Source organism: Tribolium madens, unplaced genomic scaffold, assembly GCF_015345945.1.
Source record: "Tribolium madens isolate multiple individuals breed KSU strain unplaced genomic scaffold, Tmad_KSU_1.1 Scaffold_96;HRSCAF=242;Tcas5.2_LG5, whole genome shotgun sequence".
NCBI lineage: Eukaryota > Metazoa > Arthropoda > Insecta > Coleoptera > Tenebrionidae > Tribolium > Tribolium madens.
In genome coordinates, this window is record NW_025401068.1 from 4,643,989 (window position 1) to 4,667,681 (window position 23,693).

Here is a 23,693-nt window from a genome sequence, read left to right on the forward strand (position 1 = left end):
AATCGACCCAAATACTTAAAGAAAAAAACAACTTTGACAACCACAAATCATAAAAAATTAGACAGGTTTCAAGAGAAAACTGAAAACGAACAGTTTATTTTGGAGTTTTCTAAATAAAAGTAACTATACAGGATTTAACATAGGTTGTAAAATATACATGGAATCATCGCTTAAACTTATCTGTAGTATTTTCCTAGTATACATGTCTCATAGAAACAAAAAAGTTATATACACAAGATATAAAAAATTGATTCAAAATGTGTAAGTAAATCAAAATCTATAGTTTTCAACTAAAGTCTATACATACAAGTTTCAACAATTTTAATCAAATAAAGTCCTATATGCATATAAAAATATTAGCAAAAACACATCTGAAAACCATTCAGAAATAACCAAAACATGCACGTATCATATTCTACTATAATAAGCTATGGAAAATTAAACATCTTCATCTAGTCCAGGTATTGGTGGTTGCTTCAACTCAACCTTGGGCAGTATTTGTGATGAACTTGTAACACTCGGTGGATTTAATAGCTTGCTATCTGTTTTAGTTGTTTCCGAATCTTCAAGCATCTCTTCAGCTTTTCTAATTAAATCTTCTTCGGAGAGAGAACTCAAAACACTTGTTTTCTCCACCTCACTTGAAATTTTCTTCTTACTTGGCAAATTCAAAGGAATAGTATTTTCTGAAAAACTCTCGGAGCTTGAACTAGCAGAATGTCGGGAAAACGTCGTGGGCAACATTAAAGGAATCGTAAAGTCGGAATTTTCTTGCAGTGCACTAGAAGCTTGGGGCTACCAAACATCAAAAATAAATAATTTTCACACCGATTACATTCAACATACCTTCGTTTCCAATGATTCCAAAGACGAAGTCGAACCGATGGTTTTAATGCTGTCTAAAATTTGCTGCAAATTACTCGGTAAGGCTATATTTGCGAGAGCAGAAGTTCCAATTTCGTTTGATGCAGTCGCGATATTTTGCGATATACTATTTATTTCCGACTTTTGCATTTCGATTTCTTTATTTAGTTTCTCCATTTGGCGTTGGATTTCTTGCGTACTTGACGGCAATGTGGCGTTATCTAAGCCTATGACAAACAAACACAAATCCTGGAAAATGTTTTTGATAYAATACAAACCTGGTATCTCTTCAAATTTGTTAACGAAGGGTTGAAACGCTTGTGTTGTTGCGGCATCAGCATCTAGAAAGATATTTGAGTTGTTGGAAACACTTCTAGTGGTTGAAGGAATAATGCTGTCGGGGTCCGAGTCCTCAGGACTGTATGGTTCGTCTACAATATAAAAAAATAATAATGCAAGAAAACCAAAAGTGATTATCTACCTCCGTCTTGATCCGCGGCAATTGACGGCGGAAGTGGTAATTTAAGCCTGGATTCCTTCACTGGTGGCGGAGTATATGACCTAGAAGGCATTTGTACCAATTCTGTTTTCGTTTTTTTAACACTAGGAGCAACCGTTGRTACACTATCGACGTAAGGTCTTTTCCTCTTATCTCGAACGAGAATTCCCAAAAGCAAAGCAGGCCGTGCCTCTTCGAAACCTACAACAAGCATTAGAAAAAATGTGTATAAGGCAATAATTTACACTACCTGGACCGTTGAGAGGTAATAACGCCTGTGGAATAGGTTTCTGTGAGGCTAAAGGTAAAATATAGAAATCTTTCACGGCTTTATTCACACTTTTTACAACACCGAGTCTATTCCTGCTCGATAAGTAACTGTAGAGAGCCAAATACGGCATTTTTTCTTCCACATTGATGGCGTTTAATCGCACCACTGATATGATTTTACTATTGGAACATTTCATTTTTCCTATGTAATCCCAAACTGTGTCAGGGGAAATTCTACCCACAATGTCTAAATTTGCAGGCAGTTCAGTTGCCAAGCCACTACAGTCGCCTACAAACAAAAGTAAATAAAAGAAAAATTATGGAAGTGGTCAATATTACCTGACACCTCGTGAGCTGTGATCGATATTTGAGCCACATCTACCATATTGATTGTGCCTCTCCAAATCTCCTCCATTTTTGGCTTACTTACTGGTGGTGACATCGTATGGTCTACCTCAGTCTGTTCCTTCACAGGATATTTATCTGGAAAAAAAATTAAAATATATAACAAAACATACGTATAACCTGCATACGCACYATTATTTTTATTTTCCGATAAACCGTGGCCAGCCGCAAATTCATCTGAATCATTATTATTTCGTGGTGGAGTCGGAATAGTGACAGTGGACGTCGGCTCGTGGTCGCTGTCACTTTCAGCAATCGACGCTGCAAACCCAAATAAAGTACAAAAAGCAACAAATCGAAAAATCTTACTTGGTAAAACATCCTCTTGTGGCACATGTTTCCACAACCTGTCTTCCAGCGGAGGTACTATTTTATTATCAACTAGTTGTTCTAAGATTTCCTTCGATTTTTTATCGAGTTTTTCGGTTGAAGACCCTCTGTGTGAGTCTTTTTTATGTCTGGAACTTTTATGTGACGATCTCCTGTGTCGGTCTCTGCTTCTAGACCTCCTTTTTTCAACGTGTTTTGAACTCCTATCCCTACTTCGCGATCGTTTCCGACTACGATCGTGATCTCTACTCGATGATCTATGACCGCGGTGACTTTTTTCGGTTTTTTCTTTCGTGGATCTCCTTTCCTTATCTCTATGGCTGTGTTTGGAGCTTTTTCTGTCTTCTCTTGAACTGTCTCCTTTACGATCTGTTTTCTCTCCCGTCGCATTATCKGTCAGACTTGTTATAACCTCTGTGTTGTCGATATGGTCCGTTGGACGATTATCTTCTAAAATTTGTTCACCTTTGTGTGTTTTTAACACATATTGTCTGTTACACTGTAATAACTCGAGCTCGGATTTTTTGATCATGTCTAACTGATGTTTAGCTTCTTGTTCCCTCCAAAGGGCCAATTCCTGGCTAGCTAGATCGTCAGGCGATAACCTTACCAGTTGGTACGGATTAATGGATTTTTCGCAAATTCTCCTCCACAAAGTTTGATTCTTGATATCTTTGATATTGAATATTAAACTTCTATATTTGTTTCTGTATTTTTGCCCCGTATCGCCGAAACATTTATACAATTGAGATTCAATTTCGGAAGATATATTCTTCAATTCTTCTTCCGACAACTTCAAATCATCCACCATTTTTAATCTGTTGGTCAACTGTTCGTAAACTGTCTTTTTGACATTATCTCTGATATTCTCCTGTTTGACTTGCGGTGTTTTCGACGTGTGTTCAGTACTTCGCACTTTTTGCACTTTAGGTGTCGTGGGTTTGTCCCTACTTACTGGAGAATTACCGGATTTGGCCGAAGTTGAAACGATTTTAAATTTGGTCGGTGACGAAGTTGTCTCTTTGGCTAGTGAATTACTGACCTTTTCCCTTAATTGAGAAGTCGAAATTTGTCGATTGAGGACCTTCAGTCCTGTTGTATTCCCCTCCTTCGCCCCAACTTTAACGACTTGTGGACTTTTCRGTACATTTTTGTTCAAAGTTTTAATTCTGTTCTGAAAGTGCATCGAAGGTGTTTCGGAATCTTTCAGAATTTTCAGTTTCGATTGTGGGCTTTTTTGTGTTTGCTTAGTGGTTACTATCTTGCCAGCCGAACGTACAACTTCGTAACCTGGATGTTCTTTGAGCCATTGCTCAAGATTGGCAGCACTTGGGGCTTTATTTCCCGTCAGCATGTTTCCTGTTGATCTCTCGAAAACCACCACCTGAAATAATTTTTTGATTTCAAATTGTCATCCTATTGGGTTTCTGTGACTTACGCGTTCAACGCCTTGTGCATGAGCCAAAATACAGGTTTCACTACAAAAAATCGAATTTGTTCGCGAAGGTTTTTGACAAACAACACAGGGCACCGAACTCGGTCTTGTTTCTGGTACTTTCGTACTACCAGCACTGTCAGTAGACTGCCTAGAATTCCGTGAAGCCTTTCTTATTCTTCTCGCTGCGGCTTGTGGTCGTTTCAGAAGAGGATCCTAAAAAAATAAATAGTACATTTCTGTTTTTTTTTTAGAATTTTTAGTCCATACCTTACAAAATAAACAAATCCATTCTCTTCCTTCCGCCTCCATTTGCTGACCCATCGCTTTCGTAATGTTCACGCATTTTCCATGATACCATTCTTCACACGTATCGCAACAAATCATGAATCTGTTATTGTGAGGTTGATTACAGATACACCAAAGTTTGTTCGGATCATCTTCTGATTCTTCTTCCTCCTCATCAGAACTATCGAGTTCATTGCCTGAGACGTGTTCTTCATCCAAGGGTTTGTGAACGAATCTATAAAAAATTATGCAGTGTTTATTGTTATCTATTATCATTTTCTACGCACTTTGTGGTTGGTTTTTCAGCATCTTTCTTCTTATTTCGACTTCTGGTTGTGGGGCGTTCTATTGGGGGTATCACAACTATCCTACCGTCAGGTCGAACGATTTGGGTCCCTTTTTGTGGCACAGTAGACGTTACCTACGAGGAAACAATAATTTACCGATAATTTTAAGTTTGAGTAAAAATTGAAAAAAAAGTCCGTTTAAAAAGAGTACACATTATTTTTATTTTTACATTACAAACTGCAGACAAAAAAGACTTCATGTTGTAACAGAACTAGAAATCCGGTTTTCATATCTTCAAGACAATAATATAAATTCCTTTATTACCGTTTAAAGAAATGTCTATTCTTGACGTTTTTTAATAACAATGAAAACTACAAAATAAACAATGTTGCTATGTAATGTTTAAAAAATAGATAAAAATAGATCAGCGGAATCTTTCACAGAATTCCTTTTACATTAAAATTCTCATTTGAAAAAAAAATGTAGCATTTTGTCTTCCGCTTTACAATTTGTTTAATAATGTCAGTCATTAAAAAAATGTCACTTTTGTTTTTGAATTATTTGTTTGCTCTCATGCCCCCATCTCTTATTATTATTATTATTCTGTAGTAAAATTACTAAAATGATTTTGCGGCCGGAAAGTACTTTTTTACCAGACTAATCCACAGGATTTTTTTTAACAAACTGTTGAATTTACGGTAACATGAAAAATTGTGTATGCACCACGTTCCAGTGATATTTTGCTAGACTGAACTAACGACTTGTCCTTGTATTTGCTTACTCGTCCAGAAAAACTTCAATTACCAGAACAGCTACGTAATCTTCTATTAACCTTCTCACAAAAATTGTGAAAAAGCAACACTGACAAGATAAGTCATTTATTTCCAAATAAATTGACCTACTTAGAAAATACAGCTTTCTATAAAATACAAGTAGTTGATATATCTATTACATTAATTATTAATCAGAAGTTTATTACATCCTCCTCAGTACGTAGTACAAAATATTTCAGATTTTTACAAACGCTAAACAACTTCTTAACAACTATAACGTTTTCTTGTTTAGAAACCTCATTGAATTTAGAAAGATTGCGACTAAAATCAAAAAACTAGTCTTTAAATTTATTGTGTACGAAAACTAAATAAATTCAAGAACAAATGGTGAAAATGTGTGTAAAAGAAAGATCACTATCATTTTATTCTTATTAGCATTGATTACATGAAATAACAATAGAACAAAAATGGCTTAACAACATCCACTAAAAGTAAAATTTATTGTCAAGCATAATGCCCCTCAAAAAATTTTTAAATGTGTGGTTAAATACAATTCTTCCCACATTGTCTTCATGAAGACATGAAATTGAAAAATATGTATTGATAATTAAAAAAAAAACAAAATTCAAGTATTTAGTTAAGGATTTAATTTGTACACACTTACATCTTGGACTTTTGGGTGCGTGAACTTTTTCTTTTTAAATATGAAACATTCTTGCAAATGACATTCAAGTAATAGTATTCGAGTTTTAAACGGAAAATTATTAATGTCTATTTTTTCATAAGTATGAGAAATTCTGGATATTTTTGACATTATAAACTAAAATTGCATTTTTTATTAATCATCACATCATGTCGACTATATTTAAAAATCAATGCTTGTTCTACATATTTTGTTAATTTTAACTCCTCACTGCACGATAATTTAATTTACGAATAGATATACAAAGTGTCCCGAAACATGGACATCTGAGTCTAATTGATTCTTCTGTACGAGTAATAATCGCTTTAGTAGGTATTTTTAATAATCCTAAAGCAATTTTTTTGAAAAGAAAACACTATATCATTATCTGTAATGCACTCTGTTTATTTCCAATTAAATAAAATCAATTTTTCAATTATACTAAATATTTCCTTTATTATTAAAAAAAAATCTTTCTTTTCAATCATTTATTAATGCACCAAATCCTTGTAATGTAATGTTTGCAACATGTCATTTTTGGTTGGTGTTCTGGAAAAGAAAATACATTAAAATACATCGACATCAGTCGCACAATGATCCTCAGAAAAGAAACTCTGTTTCTTGGTATTTTAATTTCAGTATTTGATAATAAATCTAACAGGGTTTTAATACTTTACGTTTTTAAATATTTGTTTCCATTTTTGTTTAAGATTTAATTTTTCAACAAGATTAGTCAAAAGTAAAAAATGCGCTTTTTGGATAAACACAAAGCAGTTGAGGGTTAAACCTTGAATCCCGCAGCAAATAAATGGAAATAAATTTGTACAACAAGTTTAATTGTTCTTTGAAAATACACTAGCTTACCATAAAAATATATAAAAAAAGAAACAATTTTCACCTGTTCTGTTTGATTATGAACTACGTTGTCTTGTTGCACCACTTGAACGGTAGAGTCGAGACCCAAATTTTCTTCATTCAAACTCTTATCTATTGCATTCTGTAACTCTGTGTTTGACACTAATGACTGCGCAACTTGGTATAAAATATCTTCAGATATTAAGTCATTATTGATATTTTCCAACAAGCTTGGGTCAAGATCAAGTCCATTTCCATCCAAAGCCATGTTATTTTCACTTCCACCCAAATCTTGAGCTTCGAGAGGTAAAGATGGAAAAGACTTATCTTCATTGTTGACAATCAATGGTTCCACGTTATCGGAGATGGCAGATTCCATGTTTGTACTACTTTCACATATTTTTGGTTCCAATTCTGTGACACTTTTTGTATTATCAAAAATGCCTCTCTTTACTTTACTATCACTAATCGATTTTTTGTCCTTATTCATTTCTACTTTGGTGGGAGTTTTATCGACTACTTTCCCGTCCAGACTCAACCTATTTTGTTTTGCTGAAACTTGAGCCGATTCTGAGACTGATTTCGATCGAATCTCAATTTTTGCCGGTTTACTTTGATCCGGACTATTTGATTCGGGTGATATTGGGCAATTTCCAGTTGCCGATTCCTTTCCTCCAACTCTTCTTATAATGTCAGGTGTAGAAAATAGAGCGAAATCGTCTGGGACAGGCTTTACCACTTTTCGATCTTTCTTTAACTGTTTCTTCTCAGCTGATTTCGGATCAATTACTTGTGGCTTTTCAGTTTTTGGTGATTCGGGTTCTATGGGTTTTATTATTTTTATAGTCTTGACAATATTGTCCTTGCTTTTATGTTCTAGTTTCACGAGTTTTTTTACGATTTTTTGACCACTGTTATCACCGTCTTTGTCTGCAAGACTTTCTTCATCTTTGATCGATGTTTCACTCTTCGTCCTTGTTTTAATCTTTTTTACTTGATCTTTGGGGACTGTTTTTAATTGTGGCGTTGTTAGCTTTGTTTTTGATTTAGGACTTTGAAGAGACTGACCAGTTTCATGCGCGTTACTTCTGAGAGAACGACTTTCCAATGATTTAGTAGCAGAAGGAGAATCATTGTCTTCGTCCCCATCCAATATACTAAGAGTTCGTGCCAGTTCATCATCCTCAGAATATCCACAATGCGGTGTATAATCATGATCAAGTTTTATGTTATACAAATTGTACGCAATGTCGTCATAAACAGTCTCTTTATTATCTGGAAAGTCTAAATTTACTACGTGATTAATCATCATCGTCTTATAAATATTACCATTACATTCAGCGTCCGGTAAATACAACATGTCATCCACCGCAACTTCAATGCCTTCATTATCTGATTTATTAATATGCATTACTTGGAGGTTTGTTGCGCCCGATTTGCCAGCTAAAAAACGTTAAAATCATAACTTCACAATTTAATAATACTCACTTAAGTAAGCTTTCACAACGTCCTTACTGGGTGTGACAGTTCCATCTTCACCAATAAGAAGAAGTAAATTGTCATCCTCTGTTGAATCTGTTACCTTAACGACGCTGTTTGACATTGTGATCAACAATAACGAATGTAACCCTGAAAAGAATGAAACATTTATTTTTTTGTCTATTAGACATCAATAACATGTTACTATTATTACTCTTTAAAAACTTAACAATAATAGCAATACATAACCTAGAGATCATTTTTTATATTAATTCTCCAATGTTGATTTCACTTTAATGAATAAGACAACATCAAAAACCAACAGAGAACAATTCAAATTTTTCACTTGTTGGCATCTTTTACTTTTATTAATACCATTATTATTTCGAATATTAAGAAGAACACTAAAGCTTGACAGATTTTTATTAAGTAGTTTTTTTAAGGAGTTAAAGTGAATAAAAGTTTAATTTATTTGATTTTTTCAAGATTTTCAATTTTAGACATCAGAGGAAATTATAAGTACAGTTGGAGACAAAATACTTTGGTCGTCACTTTTCTGACACTTTAATGTAATTCAAGCTTAAAATAAATGACAATTTCAAATTAATGACAGCTATTATACTTACCTATCAAAAATATGTACATACAACATGTCAACTATGATTGACAGTAGCTGCAAATATGGTTAACAGTCCTAAAGCATGCTTTACAATTTAATTGACGACCAAAGTATTTTGTCTTCAACTGTACAATGCGATTAAAGAGTCCTTCTATCAAGCGTGCGTAGAAAATGACAACTGTGAAATGTCAAAATGATTTTTGTAGTAAATTATCTATTACATGAAACCGTGGTATACGATTCCAATAGGTAAACACCAAAAACATCTAATTTAAAAATCATTTGAAAGGTTTCATAGAAGAATTCAACTTGCTTAGATCAGTATTTTAATTTTTATAAAATAATTGTTTGACATCTAATTAACATACGGAGTGCCATGCGACATACGCCTCAACTAGTAGCGAGACTACTTGATAGGATTTTAATACCACAAAATTATAACATCATCAAAACAAAGCAAGTTTTTCTTAAAAAAATATGTACTATATTTATCAAAAAGCCAGTAATCACTAATAACGATGTACACTTAAGTGAAAAAAAAAACGGAAATTGTCAAAACCAAAATTGTCAAATTTTTCAGAGATTTACATAGTGTGAAAAAGGTTCCCAAAAAGGTTAGAAAACTATCAAAAGAAATGTCGTATTTGGTGGTCTTGCTAGTACAGTGTGATAGTCAGTGTTAAAAACGAAATGGAAAAACATGGAAAAACTTGATAGAAGTTTGGAAGATGGTTGACAATTATGAAATTGTGAATTGTGACAAAGACAACGTCAAAAAACTGGCATTTATAAACAGGCCAAATTACATTATAAAAAAATCAATTTGCGTTTTTTTTTGCACTCAAGTGTATTATTCCTATTTGACTACTTCAAATTTGGTGGGACTGTCATGATTTGAAAATTTTTCAATCACAATCTTTAAGTGATTGTGTTAATTGTTAACAAATGTCATGAACAATGTCAAAAATGACAATTGGTAATGTCAAATTTGTCAGTTGATTAATGGTTTGATTTTGACTATTTCCACATTAGAGAACTATTTCCCATTAGCGAAAAACCGTCACAGAATCGAAAGAGAGTTTTTCTTCCAATGTCAGCTTCAATTTTGAAGTTTTTTTAGACTAAATGGGTCTATTATCATCAGTTTGGCGGAAGTGTCGGCATTTGTCATTACTTCATTAGTGTCAACAAATTACATAATGCAAAATAGCAATATTCGTAAAACCGAAAAATTGTTACCGCGTCAAGATTAAGGATGAGTGAGTTTGACATTTTCTGTATACCTATTAAGATCACAAAAACAAACATTATTTTCATAAAGAAAAAAACTGTCATTCATTGGATTATAAACTGGTTTTATTGCAAATTTTTTATTAAAATGAACCAAACGATGTAAATTTTATATTTTAACCTTCTACAAATACAAATATTTTATTTTTATCATTATTTACGAAGTAAGCAAAACGTCTCCTTCCAAATAACCACTCCAAAATTGTAGTCAAAAGAATGCCGAAAAACGTGTCAGATGTGGAGCAATTTATGTTTGTAGTGAAAACCCAAAATCTTATGCACATTTGTACATATAACTGTACACCAACAATTTATTATTATCGCCGTAGCACGTTCTTTGAGGTTACCTTTTGAATCTTGATGTCACACTAGCAGTTTTCTAAGGCTTCAACACCTTTTTATTATCGAAATAAGTGTCTTAATTCACTTTCCTCTGGATGTTCGTGAGATGAGAATAACACACATGATTACATTAAAAACACTTGGTCCAAATCTCACGCAAACGGCTTAATTTTCTTATCCAAACATTAGTGTTTCTTGCACAGGGCACTGAACTCACTGTAATATTTTGTTTGTAGATGCTGAAATAGCCTCTAACAGGCCTCCGGACTCTTCATTTATACAATATATATAAAATAGCTAGTACATAATCGTAATTTATGTTGCTCACATATAGCAAAAACTCAAATATGAGACGATAAATCGCTATAAATAACACAACTCGCTCAGTACCGCCATTTTATGGAACAAACAAGAGTGGAAGAAGAACGCAACATGATGCAAACGACACTCTAGGCGGCGGCACTGTTCGCATTTATCCATCCAATCAACATTTGGCGCCAAACTTAAAACCTCGGAACAGGTTAACTTGAAAACTAAAGTTTACTTAAAGTAAAAAAATAGTAAGTTTAAATAATCAGTTATTAAATAAATTAGAAAATACATCTTTTGGGTAAAAGGAAGATTTCGTTTTTTCAGAAAGATCCTCCACACTACCCCGAGATTTGACAAAAAATGAACCTGACTAGTTTGTTACAAAGAATTTACAAAAATATTGATATCCTTTTTCAAAAAACGGTAAAACGAGTTGTCTGCTTTTGTTGTCATTATTATTTTGTCGATTTTAACTTTTGAAATTGGAAAAAACAATGTTGGCTACATTGGCTGTCAGATGTCACATGCATGTGGTTTCCTCATGGTTTCTGTTATTCTAACCTCAAAATCGAGTGTTTCTGGAAATAATTAAATACTGATTAAGATTAAAGTGAACACAATTAGCAAGGTATACATATTTTTGGGTAATAATTTTACTAAAGTAGTTTATTTTTCGTGCATATACATTTAAAACTAACCACAATCARTTTTAATGTAATTATAAATTATAATATTTTTGCTTTAAGGTAAAATCGACAATGGAGGAAGACGGGAATATTCCGGAAGATGTGGAGGTAATATATTTGGACGAGGACGATGAATTTACAGAGGAAGTGATAGATGAAGACATGTTTGATGAAGAACCGGAACCTGATGATGAAGATTTCTCAAAAATTACATTTACTAAACATTCACAGTCTGTGTTTTGCGGCGACTTGAGTAAAGATAATCAACTTGCAGTGACAGGGGGCGAAGACGACATTGCGTATGTCTGGTCTACTGAAACCGGGGATGTTAAATTGACGTGTACGGGCCATAAAGACTCAGTAATTGCAGTTTGTTTTAATCATGATAACAAACTATTAGCGACTGGAGACATGTCCGGTATGATACAAGTCTGGAACACTAATGATAACAAATTAGTATGGTGTTACGAGAGCGATGATTTGGAATGGTTAACGTGGCACACGTTTGCGAATGTCTTGATCGCAGGAACACAATCTGGAGAGATTTATGTTTGGCAAATCCCTCAAGGGAATTGTCACGTGTTAACGTCTCATGGCTCATCATGCACGTGCGGCAAATTATTACCAGATGGCAAACAAATACTCGCTGGTTATGCCGATGGTTTGGTTAAATTATGGGACATCAAAACCGCCTCGGGGAAATGGCAAGTATCAGATCAATCAAAAGCTAATGTGACCTCAATTGAAATTGATTCAAATGGAACTTTATGTTCAGTGGCGCCTAGTTCGAATTTAATCAACATTTCTAATGGTAAATCACTTGGTGCTTTGCTGGTTGAGGGTGAAACGGATATTGAGGCTCATATATTTAACAGTGAGCTTAATCTTCTAATCACTGGGTCCTTAGGTGGCCAAATTTGTGTTTGGGATGTAGCTAAGCAAGTGATAAGGCATCAAGCGAGGCTTGATAGTGGTATAACAGTATTGAAATTGGGGTTGAATGGGACCGTCTTCATAGGATCGACTGGGGGACCAGTTTATTTATGTGATGTTAGGACTGGTAGCCACCTTCACACTTTAAAAGGGCATAAAGCTAACGTTTTAAGTTTGTGTTTGGCCAATGATGGCGACTCGGTTTTAACTACTTCTGATGATAAAACTGCAAAGATTTTTATCATCAATAAAATAGTTAATAAATCTGAATGACCACTTTTACCACCTGTTTTATATGTATAAATCAATAAATTTTATAACTGTTAAAGTAGTTCTACCTAAAAAATGTCCCCACCTCAAAGTTTTTTAATAGAAATGTTTATTGATTTCTTGAAACAAATACAAAACCTGATTACAATTACACATTATAATTTAGAAAGACTAAATAAATTATTATAAAAAATACTGAAGTATAAATGCTAACGGCTAAAAAAACATGGAAAGGGGCAGTAGTGTTACACAAGTTCTAGTACATAATAGATATACCTGTACGTATTTCGTATTATTCCACATTACGGTTCGAAAACGTCAAAAGTTTCAAGTTTAGTTTGCTCTTCTGGAGTTTCATTCTGTGCTATAAGCAACGTGTGTCCGAATCCCATTGACAATCCCAACACTTTAACTCCAGTTAATTTCGTGACCTGTAATGTCCAACAATTATCAACTATTACATGTTAAAGGTTTACCTCTTTAGGAGTGCTTGAAGATTTTGTGATTTCCCCAAGCCCCAGTTCTCCGAAAGTCGGGGTGGACCCCCATGATATGACTGACTCATCAGCAGAAACAATAATTGACGTATTTCCCGCAGCCACGTGGTTAATGGTCCAGCCGCTCAAATCCTGGATCGGTTTCGGATACATGTTGGCTTCTCCTGTACGCTTAGTCTGTCCGAACATAAACAAAGCACCGAATTCGGTGACCGCGAGACTGTAAGTGGACCCGCAATGTATAGACCGCAGACCTTTTGACTGAGTGTCAAAATATTTGATCAAACGTGGGACAAGTTCATCTCTCGGTTCGGCATGCCCTAATCGCCCGAATCCGCCGAATCCCCACGAAAAAGCCCTTTTTTTGCTATCAATCGCGACGGTGTGATTCTGCCCACAGCTGAAATCAACGATCTCGGTTACATCTACTGGAGCTACATGACCATCTTTGCTTTTCTCGATGTATAGCACAATGCGTTTGGGGCTAGTTTCGAAATTAAAACAGAGTTTAGTATTGGTTTTGAAATATTTGCCGTCGGTGTTATGGCCCAATTGGCCGTACTCGGGCAAACCGAACGAATGCAAGCCTCCTTTTATGTCCAAAATTATCGAAAACTCCGCTCCGCAACCCACTTTAACTATTGGCGGGCCTCGGTAGTTAATTCGAGTGGGAGTGAGAATATTGGGTTGCAGATTTCCGACACCGCATTGGCCCGAGCGGTTGTCACCACATGCATACACAGTACCTGTATCGGTCAGAAACAACGTATGATTGCGACCACACGCTGCACCGATTACGTTCATGTTTTCTAACGCCGGAACCACTGTTGGAATTTCTTTCGTCTCGGTGTGATCCAGACCCAACTGGCCGAATTTATTGCGGCCGAATGTCAATGCTTTCCCGTCTTCGGTGATAAGTACACTATGAGTTGCCACACATCCGCTCACGGCGAGGCGCACCTGAACAAAATTTCACATATTTACAACAAAAACCAATATTTAAATATTTCACACAGCATTTCAAAACTTTTGAGACCTGAATGTCGCATTTTAAATGCGCCATTTCTTTAAACTTTTTACAACGCAAAGTTTAAATGACAGAAAATAGATAAAAAATCGGATCTGCCAACCCCTTCTATTAAAATTACTATGTGAATTTGCTAGTGGTACCAACATCAATAAGATTATTTGACAAATTTGTGGTACATAAGCATTTTGAAAGCTCTTTTAAAGTGACTATAGATTCCTAAACAAAGATGAAAACGTGGGTTGAGCGGAATTAGGACAGTTGTTATAAAACTCACCTTTTTGTCCGTGAGAAACCGATGCGGGCTGTAGAGATTTGGGTGCAATTTGATCTTGACTTCCTTCGGTACCTTGTTGGACGTGTAGTCCCAATTGATGAGACCAAAAATAAGAAGTTGTCCAGCAGGTTTGATTAATGTTTTAAGTAACTCCTGAGGTAATTGAGTTGGTTCATCAAGAGCGTCCCCATGCCCAGCTATGAGAACCTCATCAGGTTGCGTAGTATTTTCAGTATCACTTGCGTCACTAATATCCGAATCCACATCACTTTCTTCTTTTCTCCTGTTCCTTTTGGCCGGACCTCTTCTGACTGGCGCCTTCTTCCGTTTTGTTGACATTCTAAAACTTGAAAATCATCAGCTAGCGTATCCCACGTTATATTCTTTCGTACATGTAATTGTAAACAACTTATTAACACAAACAATGGACACAAACAACGTTTCAGTTATGGTTTATGGAGACACCGAGCTTTCGTTTGTTAAGAGTTTTTGTTGTTCCTTCTCACACTTTATCGATAAAATTAGAATACAAAATACCGTTAGAATACACAGAACACAAGCAATCATACAAAATGGCCAATAATCATACAAGAAAAACCCCACATACTTTTTTGTTCTTCCAGCGGTTCCACCAACAACAATAATGTATTTTGCAGCGGTATAGTTTCACTGAATTTTCTGGTTAACGGTTTAACAGGAATTAACGGTACTTTAAAATGTATAAGATTAAGCAGCGGTTAAAGCAAAAGCCATCGGTTAAATAATTAGTTTTTTTTACTGAATCAGTGTATCGAAATAGCCAACGTAATAAAGATAAATTCACTAAAGAATAAAAATCTATCTCAAAAAAAGCGGGAAATGAGTTTTTTCACATCCCATTTTTGTTAAAATTTGCTTCATTTCTGTATTTGAATTGCGCAATGTTTACAAACCTGCATGTCATTTTTGTATTGTTTTTTTATTGGCAGATGAAAACTATCATATATTTTCTGAAGCCCTAAAAATAATAAGGTAAAAATAGAACAACGTTCTCAGTAAATAAATATTTATTTGTAAGCAACTAATAAAAAAACGAACATGAGGTTTTTTATATTTACTTTTACAACTACTGCAGTTGATGTTTTGCTGGTGGCCGCCCTATAGGGGGATTTACACTAAGATGGGGCCTGAAAGGTTTGCTCAAGCTTCTTGGCGACACGTGGTGTGCTGATGTCAGAGACGTACTTCAAGCGACTAAATATAAATTAATTGAATTGAAATAAAAAAAGTAGAATTATAACTTATTTACAGTCCTATTTGTTAATCCCACAATTTTCATAAATATAAATTATTTGTACTTATATTTGTTTAMAAAAGAGGGGTAAATCTGGGTTTTCTGAAAATAATTCTGTATATGGGTATAATTGTTTTTTTTTATCTTAATGATTGGAATTGGGAAAGAAAGCAATATATTTTTTATCGTCAATTACACATCATCAATTTGTATACCTAAGTGAACATTTTTCATTTATTATTGAAAAACTCGGAATAAAATACTTGAAGCTAAGCAAATGTCATTGTTTTTTATTTATCACGATTTGTACGAAATTCAAAATTGTTACTCTGTGCTAAGCTACAACTCTTTAATGAATAATATAGAAAAAAAATTGTTTTAACTTTTTTTTCTCAAAATGACATTCTATCACTGGTTGACATATGACGTGGTTTACTTTTGGAACACCTTTAGATAAGTTTGCAGAAACAAAATCGCAAAAAGTAGAATTTTATTTTTTTTATGTATTTCTTTAAAGGCAGAACGTATTCTCATTAGTTTTTTGTTTGTTTATTACGAATTATTGTAAAATAGTTATTATGACATCACGAAAAACACTTTTTGAAAAACAAAAATTCTCAAGATCCGTCTCTATTAATAAGAGTGAATTTTTGAAAAGTTTATGATAGGTGTGCTATTGCAATTTGGTTAAAATTTATCCATACCTGCTCCTGCCTATATCCGAAAAGTAAAAAAAACTTTAATTGTTTTGATAGTTTTTGCTCCAAAAAATACTTACAAAACCAAAAGCTTTTGTTGAAAAATGCATTAAAACTTTAGGTTGCGGTTGTAATAACTGTGATCTTTCAAAACTATGAATTTGGCTAACAAAAAACGATTATTGTTTTTCAGTTAGTCGTTAAAAATGAAAAGTATTTCAATGCCTGGAAAATGATTGTATTTAAGAAATTCAAAATAAAACAATTATATGTGTAAATAAACCGGTGGAGCGCCAAATTTGGCATGCGTAATTATTATTATATTTATCTTAATGTATTAATTATGCTATGATCTCAAAAAATATTTTTCTATGTGATATAAACACTTAAACGTTCTAGTAACCGAGAAAAATTCTATTGATAAATTGTTTATTTACATTTTTTACATTTTTATTGGATCATATATCATAGTATTTAACCCTGAACTAATAATTATTTCTGTGGGTTAATAGCAAAAACTCATTTTATTGTAATTCTGTGTTTTGTTATTAAATAAATTGTATGTTAAGATTAGTTGTAGTCGTAAATTATAAAGCAAGAGGGACTATAGCTTTTGCAGTAAAGTTTGTCAGACACCAAAAACGTAAGTTACTTAATCTGTTTTGGTTACTTATAAATAATATATTACATATTTTAAATAAATTAATTTTATATTTTGCTTTATAAACACTGATTAGTATTTAAAAATGTGGGGCAATGTTCGAATTTCTGAAAAAATTCGTAACGACTATAAATTCTTCTGTGAACAGTATGATCCAAATGTTATTTGCTTCTTGACGATTCTTACAGCATTTGGCTAAAAAGAGGAGGAATTTCTATTGTCGATGTCTAGTTTTTTATTATTTAATCCTGGCTAAAGAAGAGAGATAAGTTCACTTTTGTTGCAAACCGCAGCCTTAAACTCTATAATTAACTCTAGTAACAATTTAATGATTTTTTTTAAATAAATATTTTTTTGTTAAACGATTTATTATAGTGTAAAATGTAGCAATTCATTTTTGCAATAAAAAAATTAAAATTTTTTAAAATGAAACTGCTTAAACTGTTAAAAGCTTCTAATCATTTGTANTTTTAAATTTTTACTATTTAACATTAATTACAGCATACATACTTATATGAATCTTTTTCTACAATTATGAACAGAGAATCAACAACTAAGAGAAGAGCAGATGTAAGTACTTTTAGAGAATTGTGTGTATGAATTTCTGAAACACCCATAGAAATAAATTATAAAACGAAAATATGTTTGTTTTTTGTGGTTACGTGATAAATAAACATGCAATTATGCAAAAAGTACAGCTGTTTGCAAATTTAATTAACTTTAGGAGAAAGTAAAAGATAATGTCAAGGTCACCGATCTCATCCAGTTATCAGCTACAGTCATTATTGTTATCATCTTAATAATTTTATTCTCAGAAAATAATCATCGGTACATATGTAAAGAATAACCTTGAATAAATTTATGAGACACACGTGGAGTCRTGGAGTTTAGACTTGGAGGTACTTAAATTMACTAGGATATGCATAAAATTTTGATCAATATTTTCAAGTGTTGCTTCATATGCTGTATATCTCATAAATAAAAAGAAAAAAAATGTTTTGTGTTAGGTTCACAGACTTATTATGTAATTATAAATAAAATTAGATTTTGATATCAATTTCGTAACAGTGAAGTTGGAGTAATCCGTTTGTCTAGGTATATTTTGTATAATTGGGTCATTAGTAATGAGCTTCAATAATAAATTTACTGCCAGTGGCAATGAAATGCGCTGTTCACAAAAACCTCGGAATTATCGGAGGTTATCGTCTCTTTTTATATTTGTGCTAAAATGTATTGTACCTACCTACCTGTGTGCTCTTTTAGTGTCTGAAGTGAATTGTGAATTTTTCTTAATTTCCACCTAATAACGGTGATTTATACACATAAAGGTAGGTTTTGTCAAATCTTTCATAACATATTGAAAAAATCCTCCCACCCGAAATCGAGCATATTTTTTTATAAATATTTACATTATAAGTTATGGTACTAAAAATTAGAACTTATTTGTTGTTAAAACATTCACTTATTTATCTGTTTTATTACAAAAAAAAACTGAAAATAGACCCAGTAAAAAATTCAGTGCTAATTTGCCCCTTGAAATCAATCAATATGTGAATTTGTCCTTAGTGTCCGATTAAATAATTCTTATAAATAGCGAAAAGCTTATCTTATATATTCTGTTGTCAATACAAAATAATAATTATTACATGATGCTGAAATGTGCGACGTTTAGCTTCATTTAAAATTATTTTTGGTAATATTCAACAAAATTAATTCATACATCAATAAATAATCATTATTATAATTATCATTAATTAATTAAATTATACATTGTGGAGACACACAACTGCTTAGTGCATAAAAAATTATTACATATTCTCTACCTGTTTCGAGGCTTCTACCTTATTGTTCCCCCGATAACAAAAAGCAAAAATAATTTTTTGTTTTAATATACAGTATTGTTAAATTTGTTTGGTCCACACTGTATATTAATGTGTGTTTAAATAGGTAATTCATGTTGTAAGTAATGTGTAAGCAGGTAACATTATTTTGATATAAATATTTCGTGATTTCTTGGTGTAAACATTTTTTGGATTGTGAGATAAAAAAACTATTGTTAAAAAATCAGATAGTAAACTAATTCTGATGCATTAAGCTTTATCCAACAACTTTATCAACAGTTCGCAACTTGTTAACCATTATTTCTATTTTATTGTTTTGTTGTTACTCCATTACATTTTAATTATATGTATTAAAAACAAAACCGTTTATATAGTTTTTTCAACACAATACCTTTTTTAGTACCTGCCTACATATCTAAAATAATTCATTTTCTAGGTTGGATGTTTTCAAACTTATGTAATCTATACATGCAATTTCTAAATAGTATAATGTACAAATTATCTTATCAAACAATAACAAGAAAACGACAAATTTACGAGTGATTTGCTCAAAGTATAAACATAGAGAGCATCAGGTATGAGAATATTTAGAGTGAAACAAGATTAAATTTATTATTCCATTTTTTGGTGACACGTGTAGAATACCTGTTTGAGTACATGAGTTCAAAAATATAAATATTACGGTAAGTGAAATTATTATTTTAGTGTTTTTGGTGTTCTTTTTATTTTAAGAGCAAAAACTACAAAAAAATCTAATTGTCAAAATTAAGTACAAGGGTACATTTTCAAAAAACAAGATTTCAAGGGTTCTTGATGATAAGAAAGGCATGATACTTTCGTTTGATTTTTGTTTTGATGTTGTAAAGGTTCATTTCTTATTAAAAAAAAAGACAAAACACGTATCACAAAACACACTGAATTTTTTATGGTCTTTTATAATGTCCCTATGTAATTACACGTATGTAAATATTACGTTCCTGTATTTACTTTTTTGACCATTTACAAAATGTCAAGGTGCGGCTTGTACAGAATATCAAACATATAATTTTTACTTTACTTGAAATTTTTAATTGTATAATGATTTATTAAAGATATTCTCTATGTGTTGAAGACAAAAAACACTTAAGCAACAAATCAGTTCTATAGTTTTACATTTTTGATCAATTCTTGATTTCGTTATCAGTATTTGTACCATCGCCGATGTCTGCGACCAACGATTCGAGACAGACAGTATACCTATTGAATACACAACAGAATTTCAAGTGTTATACATCAAAGTAAACTAAGTAAAGGTTTCTTAATTCTTTAGGTCGATAGGTTGTTTTTTTTTAAATAAAATTACACCTCTTGAAAAAAAAAAAGAAAAAAATGCATGATCTTCATAACAACTAACTTAGTTACTATTTTTAAAGTACTCGTAATTGATCTTGGTTTTTACATGATAATTTAAAAGAATATTCCATAGGCCAATGCGTTGGCATGTAAAAGTCACCTTGTTTGCAACACTTTTTTAATTTTTTAAGGGGCAAAAATACACACTTTTTTTGAGCTTACAAGCTTTATCGCACTATAGAAAAAATGTAGTATTAAACTTTAAGACGTTAGACAACTACGACGTAAAGAAAATGTTAAAAAAATACTAAACAACAAAACATATTTTATTTTTATTTTTTAGTGTTATAATTATACTAGATGTCCATGCTCAAATTATCTATTACAAACAAATGTAAAACAGCTAGTACCAAAAAAGTTACAAAAACCGCCACCGACAGATATATTGGTAGAAACTTTCGTAATAATATATTGTATGTACATACCCTATTCCAAATGTTAAATTTTTCCCTATTTGTAGTTTGTGCTTGAAGTTTTAYGTGATTCATTCCAAATATTATTTTAGAACAAATATGAAGTTTCCGAAAACCCTTTTTTTGGTGCTGTTTTACATAAGCYGGAGATTTAGCGACGTTTGTGCATATGCCCCCTCAAATCCGCTTGTTTATACCAAATATGGTTCTGTTATTGGATCAGTAGAATTTTCAAGAAACTCAAGAGCTTACATGTCCTTTAAAGGAATTCCCTACGCAAAACCTCCTGTCGGAGGATTAAGATTTAAGGTAATAATAATTCATTATTATTATAATAATTACCGTAGAGAAAAATAAACAAAATGTTTCAATCAATCAGTCAATCTTCAAAATTTTAATTGATTTCTATATTTACCCATCATTTTTTTATTTAGTTATTTGTATTTTTTTACAAGAAGCCCAATTTTAATTCATAGGCACCCGAGCCACCCGAACCTTGGAGTTTTTCTATAAACGGAACCAAAGATGCCCCATACTGCATCCAAAAAAATTACTTCTTTAGTGATCCAAACGTAGAAGGCAGTGAAGACTGTTTGTACCTAAATGTATATGTTCCAAAAGTACGTTTTAAAAAAAATCAACCACTTATAGTAAAGTCACCACTTTACAGACTGAAACCAACCAACTTTTACCCGTAATGGTGTTTATCCATTGGGGCGGATTTTTCGCAGGCCGAGGGTCAAGTGATTACATTGGTCCTGAATACATTATGGACAAAGACGTCATTTTGGTCACTTTCAACTATCGCTTAGGTGTTTTTGGATTTTTTTCCACACTAGATGATTTTGCTCCTGGAAATTTCGGTTTGAAGGACCAAGTAATGGCTTTAAAGTTTGTTCATGAAAATATTGAATGCTTCGGTGGTGACAACAACAGAGTGACAATATTTGGACAAAGTGCTGGCAGCGGCAGTGTCAGCTTGCATCTAATAAGTCCTGCTTCTCGAGGCTTGTTTCAACAAGCCATCAGTCAAAGTGGGGCTGCTTTAGACTTATGGGCGAGACCACTCAACGCCGTACAACCGAATGTCACGGCTGCTCTTGCTTTATTTACGGGATGTGCTGAGCATATTGGCAACAGTAAAAATATTGTCGATTGCTTAAGAAAAATCGAAGCCACCCAATTGGCGGAAACTGCAGATAATTTCAAAGTAAGTCAAGTTGTACATTTTTACAAATTATACATAAAAATATTTTAGTATTTTTCCATCGAACCGCTGACTCCTTATTCAATGGTCACTGAAAAACAAACAGCAGCCAATCCTAATCCTTTCTTAATACAAGATCCTCTAGAGTCTCTACAAGCTGGCGCCTTTATGAAAATCCCTTGGATTGTGGGCAGTGTCCAAGAAGAAGGAATCTTAAGAGTTGCAGGTAAGTGTTAAAAAGTTAACAATTTAAAAATCTTATTAGTACGAAACAACAGTAATGGACGTTCTTCTATCTTCATTGTTAGGTAATAGGTTGTTGCAAATGAAATTTTAATTATTTCATCTTTTTAAATGTATGATTTTTCTGTTTTATTACCSTATTTTAATTATTGTTACCGTATTTTAGCATTGGTGCGGCAGCCGGAAACTCTCAAACAACTTAACACTAACTTCGATAATCTAATAACACAAATGTTCGCACTTCAATTCAGTGCTGGAGCAAACGCAAGCTCGCTTTTACAAAATATGACCAATTTTTATCTTGGAGGGAAATCTTTCGTAGATGTAAATAATCCAAATAGTGTTCAAGGATTTATTGATGTAAATATCAAAAATCATGGAGTACAAAATTAACGATTTTAAATTATCATTAATCGTAGTTATATAGTGACAGAGCGTTTCTTTATGGCATCTACCAAACTGTTATTTTGCAACTGAAAAAAGGTCACAAACCTATTTGGATGTATAATTTTAATTACAAAGGTCAATATACCTATGGTGATAAATTTGCAGCCACAGATAAAGACATAAACTTCCCATGGGGTAAGAATTTTCGTTTTTCTAATGCAAATTAAAATATCATAATTATGGTTTCAGGAGTGAGCCACTGTGATGATTTGCTCTATCTTTTTAAATCGCCTGGACTTTTCCCTAACTTGCAAAAAGACAGTGATATTCTTATGAGTAAAACTTTAGTGTCTTTATGGACTAATTTCGCAATTCATGGGTACCAAAACACTTAACATATTTTACTTATTTTTCAAAATATTTTTTAGAAATCCCGATCCACATGAAGATCTAAACTGGAACAGCTTGAATTTTGAGAACTCAGAAGACATCAAACTTGCAAATTTGAATATTCTGAATATTACTGGAAATCACGAAACTGGCAAAATTTCATTTAATTATGGGAAAAGCCAAATTCTTGACAGAATAAAATTCTGGGCGCAACAAAATATTCTTGAAAGTTTCCCCGACTTCAGCTAATTGCTAATTACTGTGTGTTTTTACTTATTTAATTTATGTCTACCTTACTGATGATGAACAAGTCCAATAAAAATTATTCTTTTAAATTAAGATTTTTGCAACTGCTACTTAAAAAATAAACTAAAAATTACTACCTGTTTTGCCAAATAGGCAATGTTTATGACAAATATTTGATTTCTGCTGTTTTGGTAAGAGTTGGTATGTGAAATCTAGTGAATGGAAAGAAAGAAGACGATTCAATAAAGGTATTTGGTTGCATCGCATTTGAAGAAAGGATTAAAAAATCAAAAATTTTGAAACTAAAAAAGAAGACATCTGGAACTTGAAAATAAAAGACACAAAATAAATCTTCTTATTCCGATGAGGTAGGTACTCACATTTGATAATAACGCTTTCAAAGACAGAATTATTTAAACACAAAATCCATAAAACTCAAATAATGACTATAAAATTGAAGACTAAAATGGAAAAACAGAGTTCGGACAATGTGTTAAATTAAAAAAAAAATTATTCTAAAA

At 32.7% G+C, this 23,693-nt stretch overlaps 4 protein-coding genes across 11 annotated transcripts; 2 read left to right on the forward strand and 2 right to left on the reverse strand.

Annotated features, from left to right (window-relative positions):
• Nucleotides 1-66: 66 nt before the first annotated feature.
• On the reverse strand, nt 67-10,875 carry LOC123013807 (death-inducer obliterator 1). Of its 3 annotated transcripts, none has more exons than XM_044412594.1 (15): nt 10,425-10,875; nt 8,178-8,318; nt 8,025-8,132; nt 6,733-7,973; nt 4,379-4,512; nt 4,074-4,326; nt 3,807-4,019; nt 2,348-3,752; nt 2,171-2,299; nt 1,973-2,116; nt 1,614-1,922; nt 1,346-1,564; nt 1,143-1,295; nt 847-1,091; nt 67-795 (listed from the first exon to the last, which is right to left on the reverse strand). In XM_044412594.1, the coding sequence occupies exons 2-15, from the start codon at nt 8,290-8,292 to the stop codon at nt 439-441; spliced, it is 5,025 nt and encodes a 1,674-aa protein (XP_044268529.1). In that variant the 5' UTR covers nt 8,293-8,318; nt 10,425-10,875; the 3' UTR covers nt 67-438. The 3 variants fall into 3 exon arrangements, with proteins under 3 accessions (XP_044268529.1, XP_044268530.1, XP_044268528.1); XM_044412595.1 differs by having other exon boundaries at nt 6,733-7,964; nt 8,019-8,132; XM_044412593.1 differs by having other exon boundaries at nt 8,019-8,132.
• Nucleotides 10,876-11,243: 368 nt separating this feature from the next.
• On the forward strand, nt 11,244-12,678 carry LOC123013023 (angio-associated migratory cell protein). The gene is made up of 2 exons (XM_044411312.1): nt 11,244-11,359; nt 11,478-12,678. Exon 2 carries the CDS (start codon nt 11,490-11,492, stop codon nt 12,621-12,623), a length of 1,134 nt encoding a protein of 377 aa, XP_044267247.1. The 5' UTR covers nt 11,244-11,359; nt 11,478-11,489; the 3' UTR covers nt 12,624-12,678.
• A 31-nt stretch (nt 12,679-12,709) lies between these two features.
• LOC123012894 (protein RCC2 homolog) lies at nt 12,710-15,221 on the reverse strand. 4 transcript variants are annotated; one of them, XM_044411089.1, is made up of 4 exons: nt 15,029-15,221; nt 14,422-14,761; nt 13,097-14,077; nt 12,710-13,051 (listed from the first exon to the last, which is right to left on the reverse strand). In XM_044411089.1, the coding sequence occupies exons 2-4, from the start codon at nt 14,758-14,760 to the stop codon at nt 12,923-12,925; spliced, it is 1,449 nt and encodes a 482-aa protein (XP_044267024.1). In that variant the 5' UTR covers nt 14,761; nt 15,029-15,221; the 3' UTR covers nt 12,710-12,922. The 4 variants fall into 4 exon arrangements, with proteins under 4 accessions (XP_044267024.1, XP_044267022.1, XP_044267026.1 ...); XM_044411087.1 differs by having other exon boundaries at nt 14,422-14,767; nt 15,029-15,220; XM_044411091.1 differs by lacking the exon at nt 15,029-15,221 and adding an exon at nt 14,814-14,991.
• Nucleotides 15,222-16,898: 1,677 nt separating this feature from the next.
• Nucleotides 16,899-23,261, forward strand: LOC123012893 (juvenile hormone esterase). 3 transcript variants are annotated; one of them, XM_044411084.1, is made up of 9 exons: nt 16,899-17,035; nt 20,792-21,008; nt 21,176-21,319; nt 21,370-21,909; nt 21,958-22,132; nt 22,316-22,509; nt 22,569-22,731; nt 22,786-22,915; nt 22,965-23,261. In XM_044411084.1, exons 2-9 carry the CDS (start codon nt 20,799-20,801, stop codon nt 23,173-23,175), a joined length of 1,767 nt encoding a protein of 588 aa, XP_044267019.1. In that variant the 5' UTR covers nt 16,899-17,035; nt 20,792-20,798; the 3' UTR covers nt 23,176-23,261. The 3 variants fall into 3 exon arrangements, with proteins under 3 accessions (XP_044267019.1, XP_044267021.1, XP_044267020.1); XM_044411086.1 differs by lacking the exon at nt 16,899-17,035 and adding an exon at nt 17,555-17,623; XM_044411085.1 differs by lacking the exon at nt 16,899-17,035 and adding an exon at nt 18,160-18,381.
• Nucleotides 23,262-23,693: the final 432 nt, after the last annotated feature.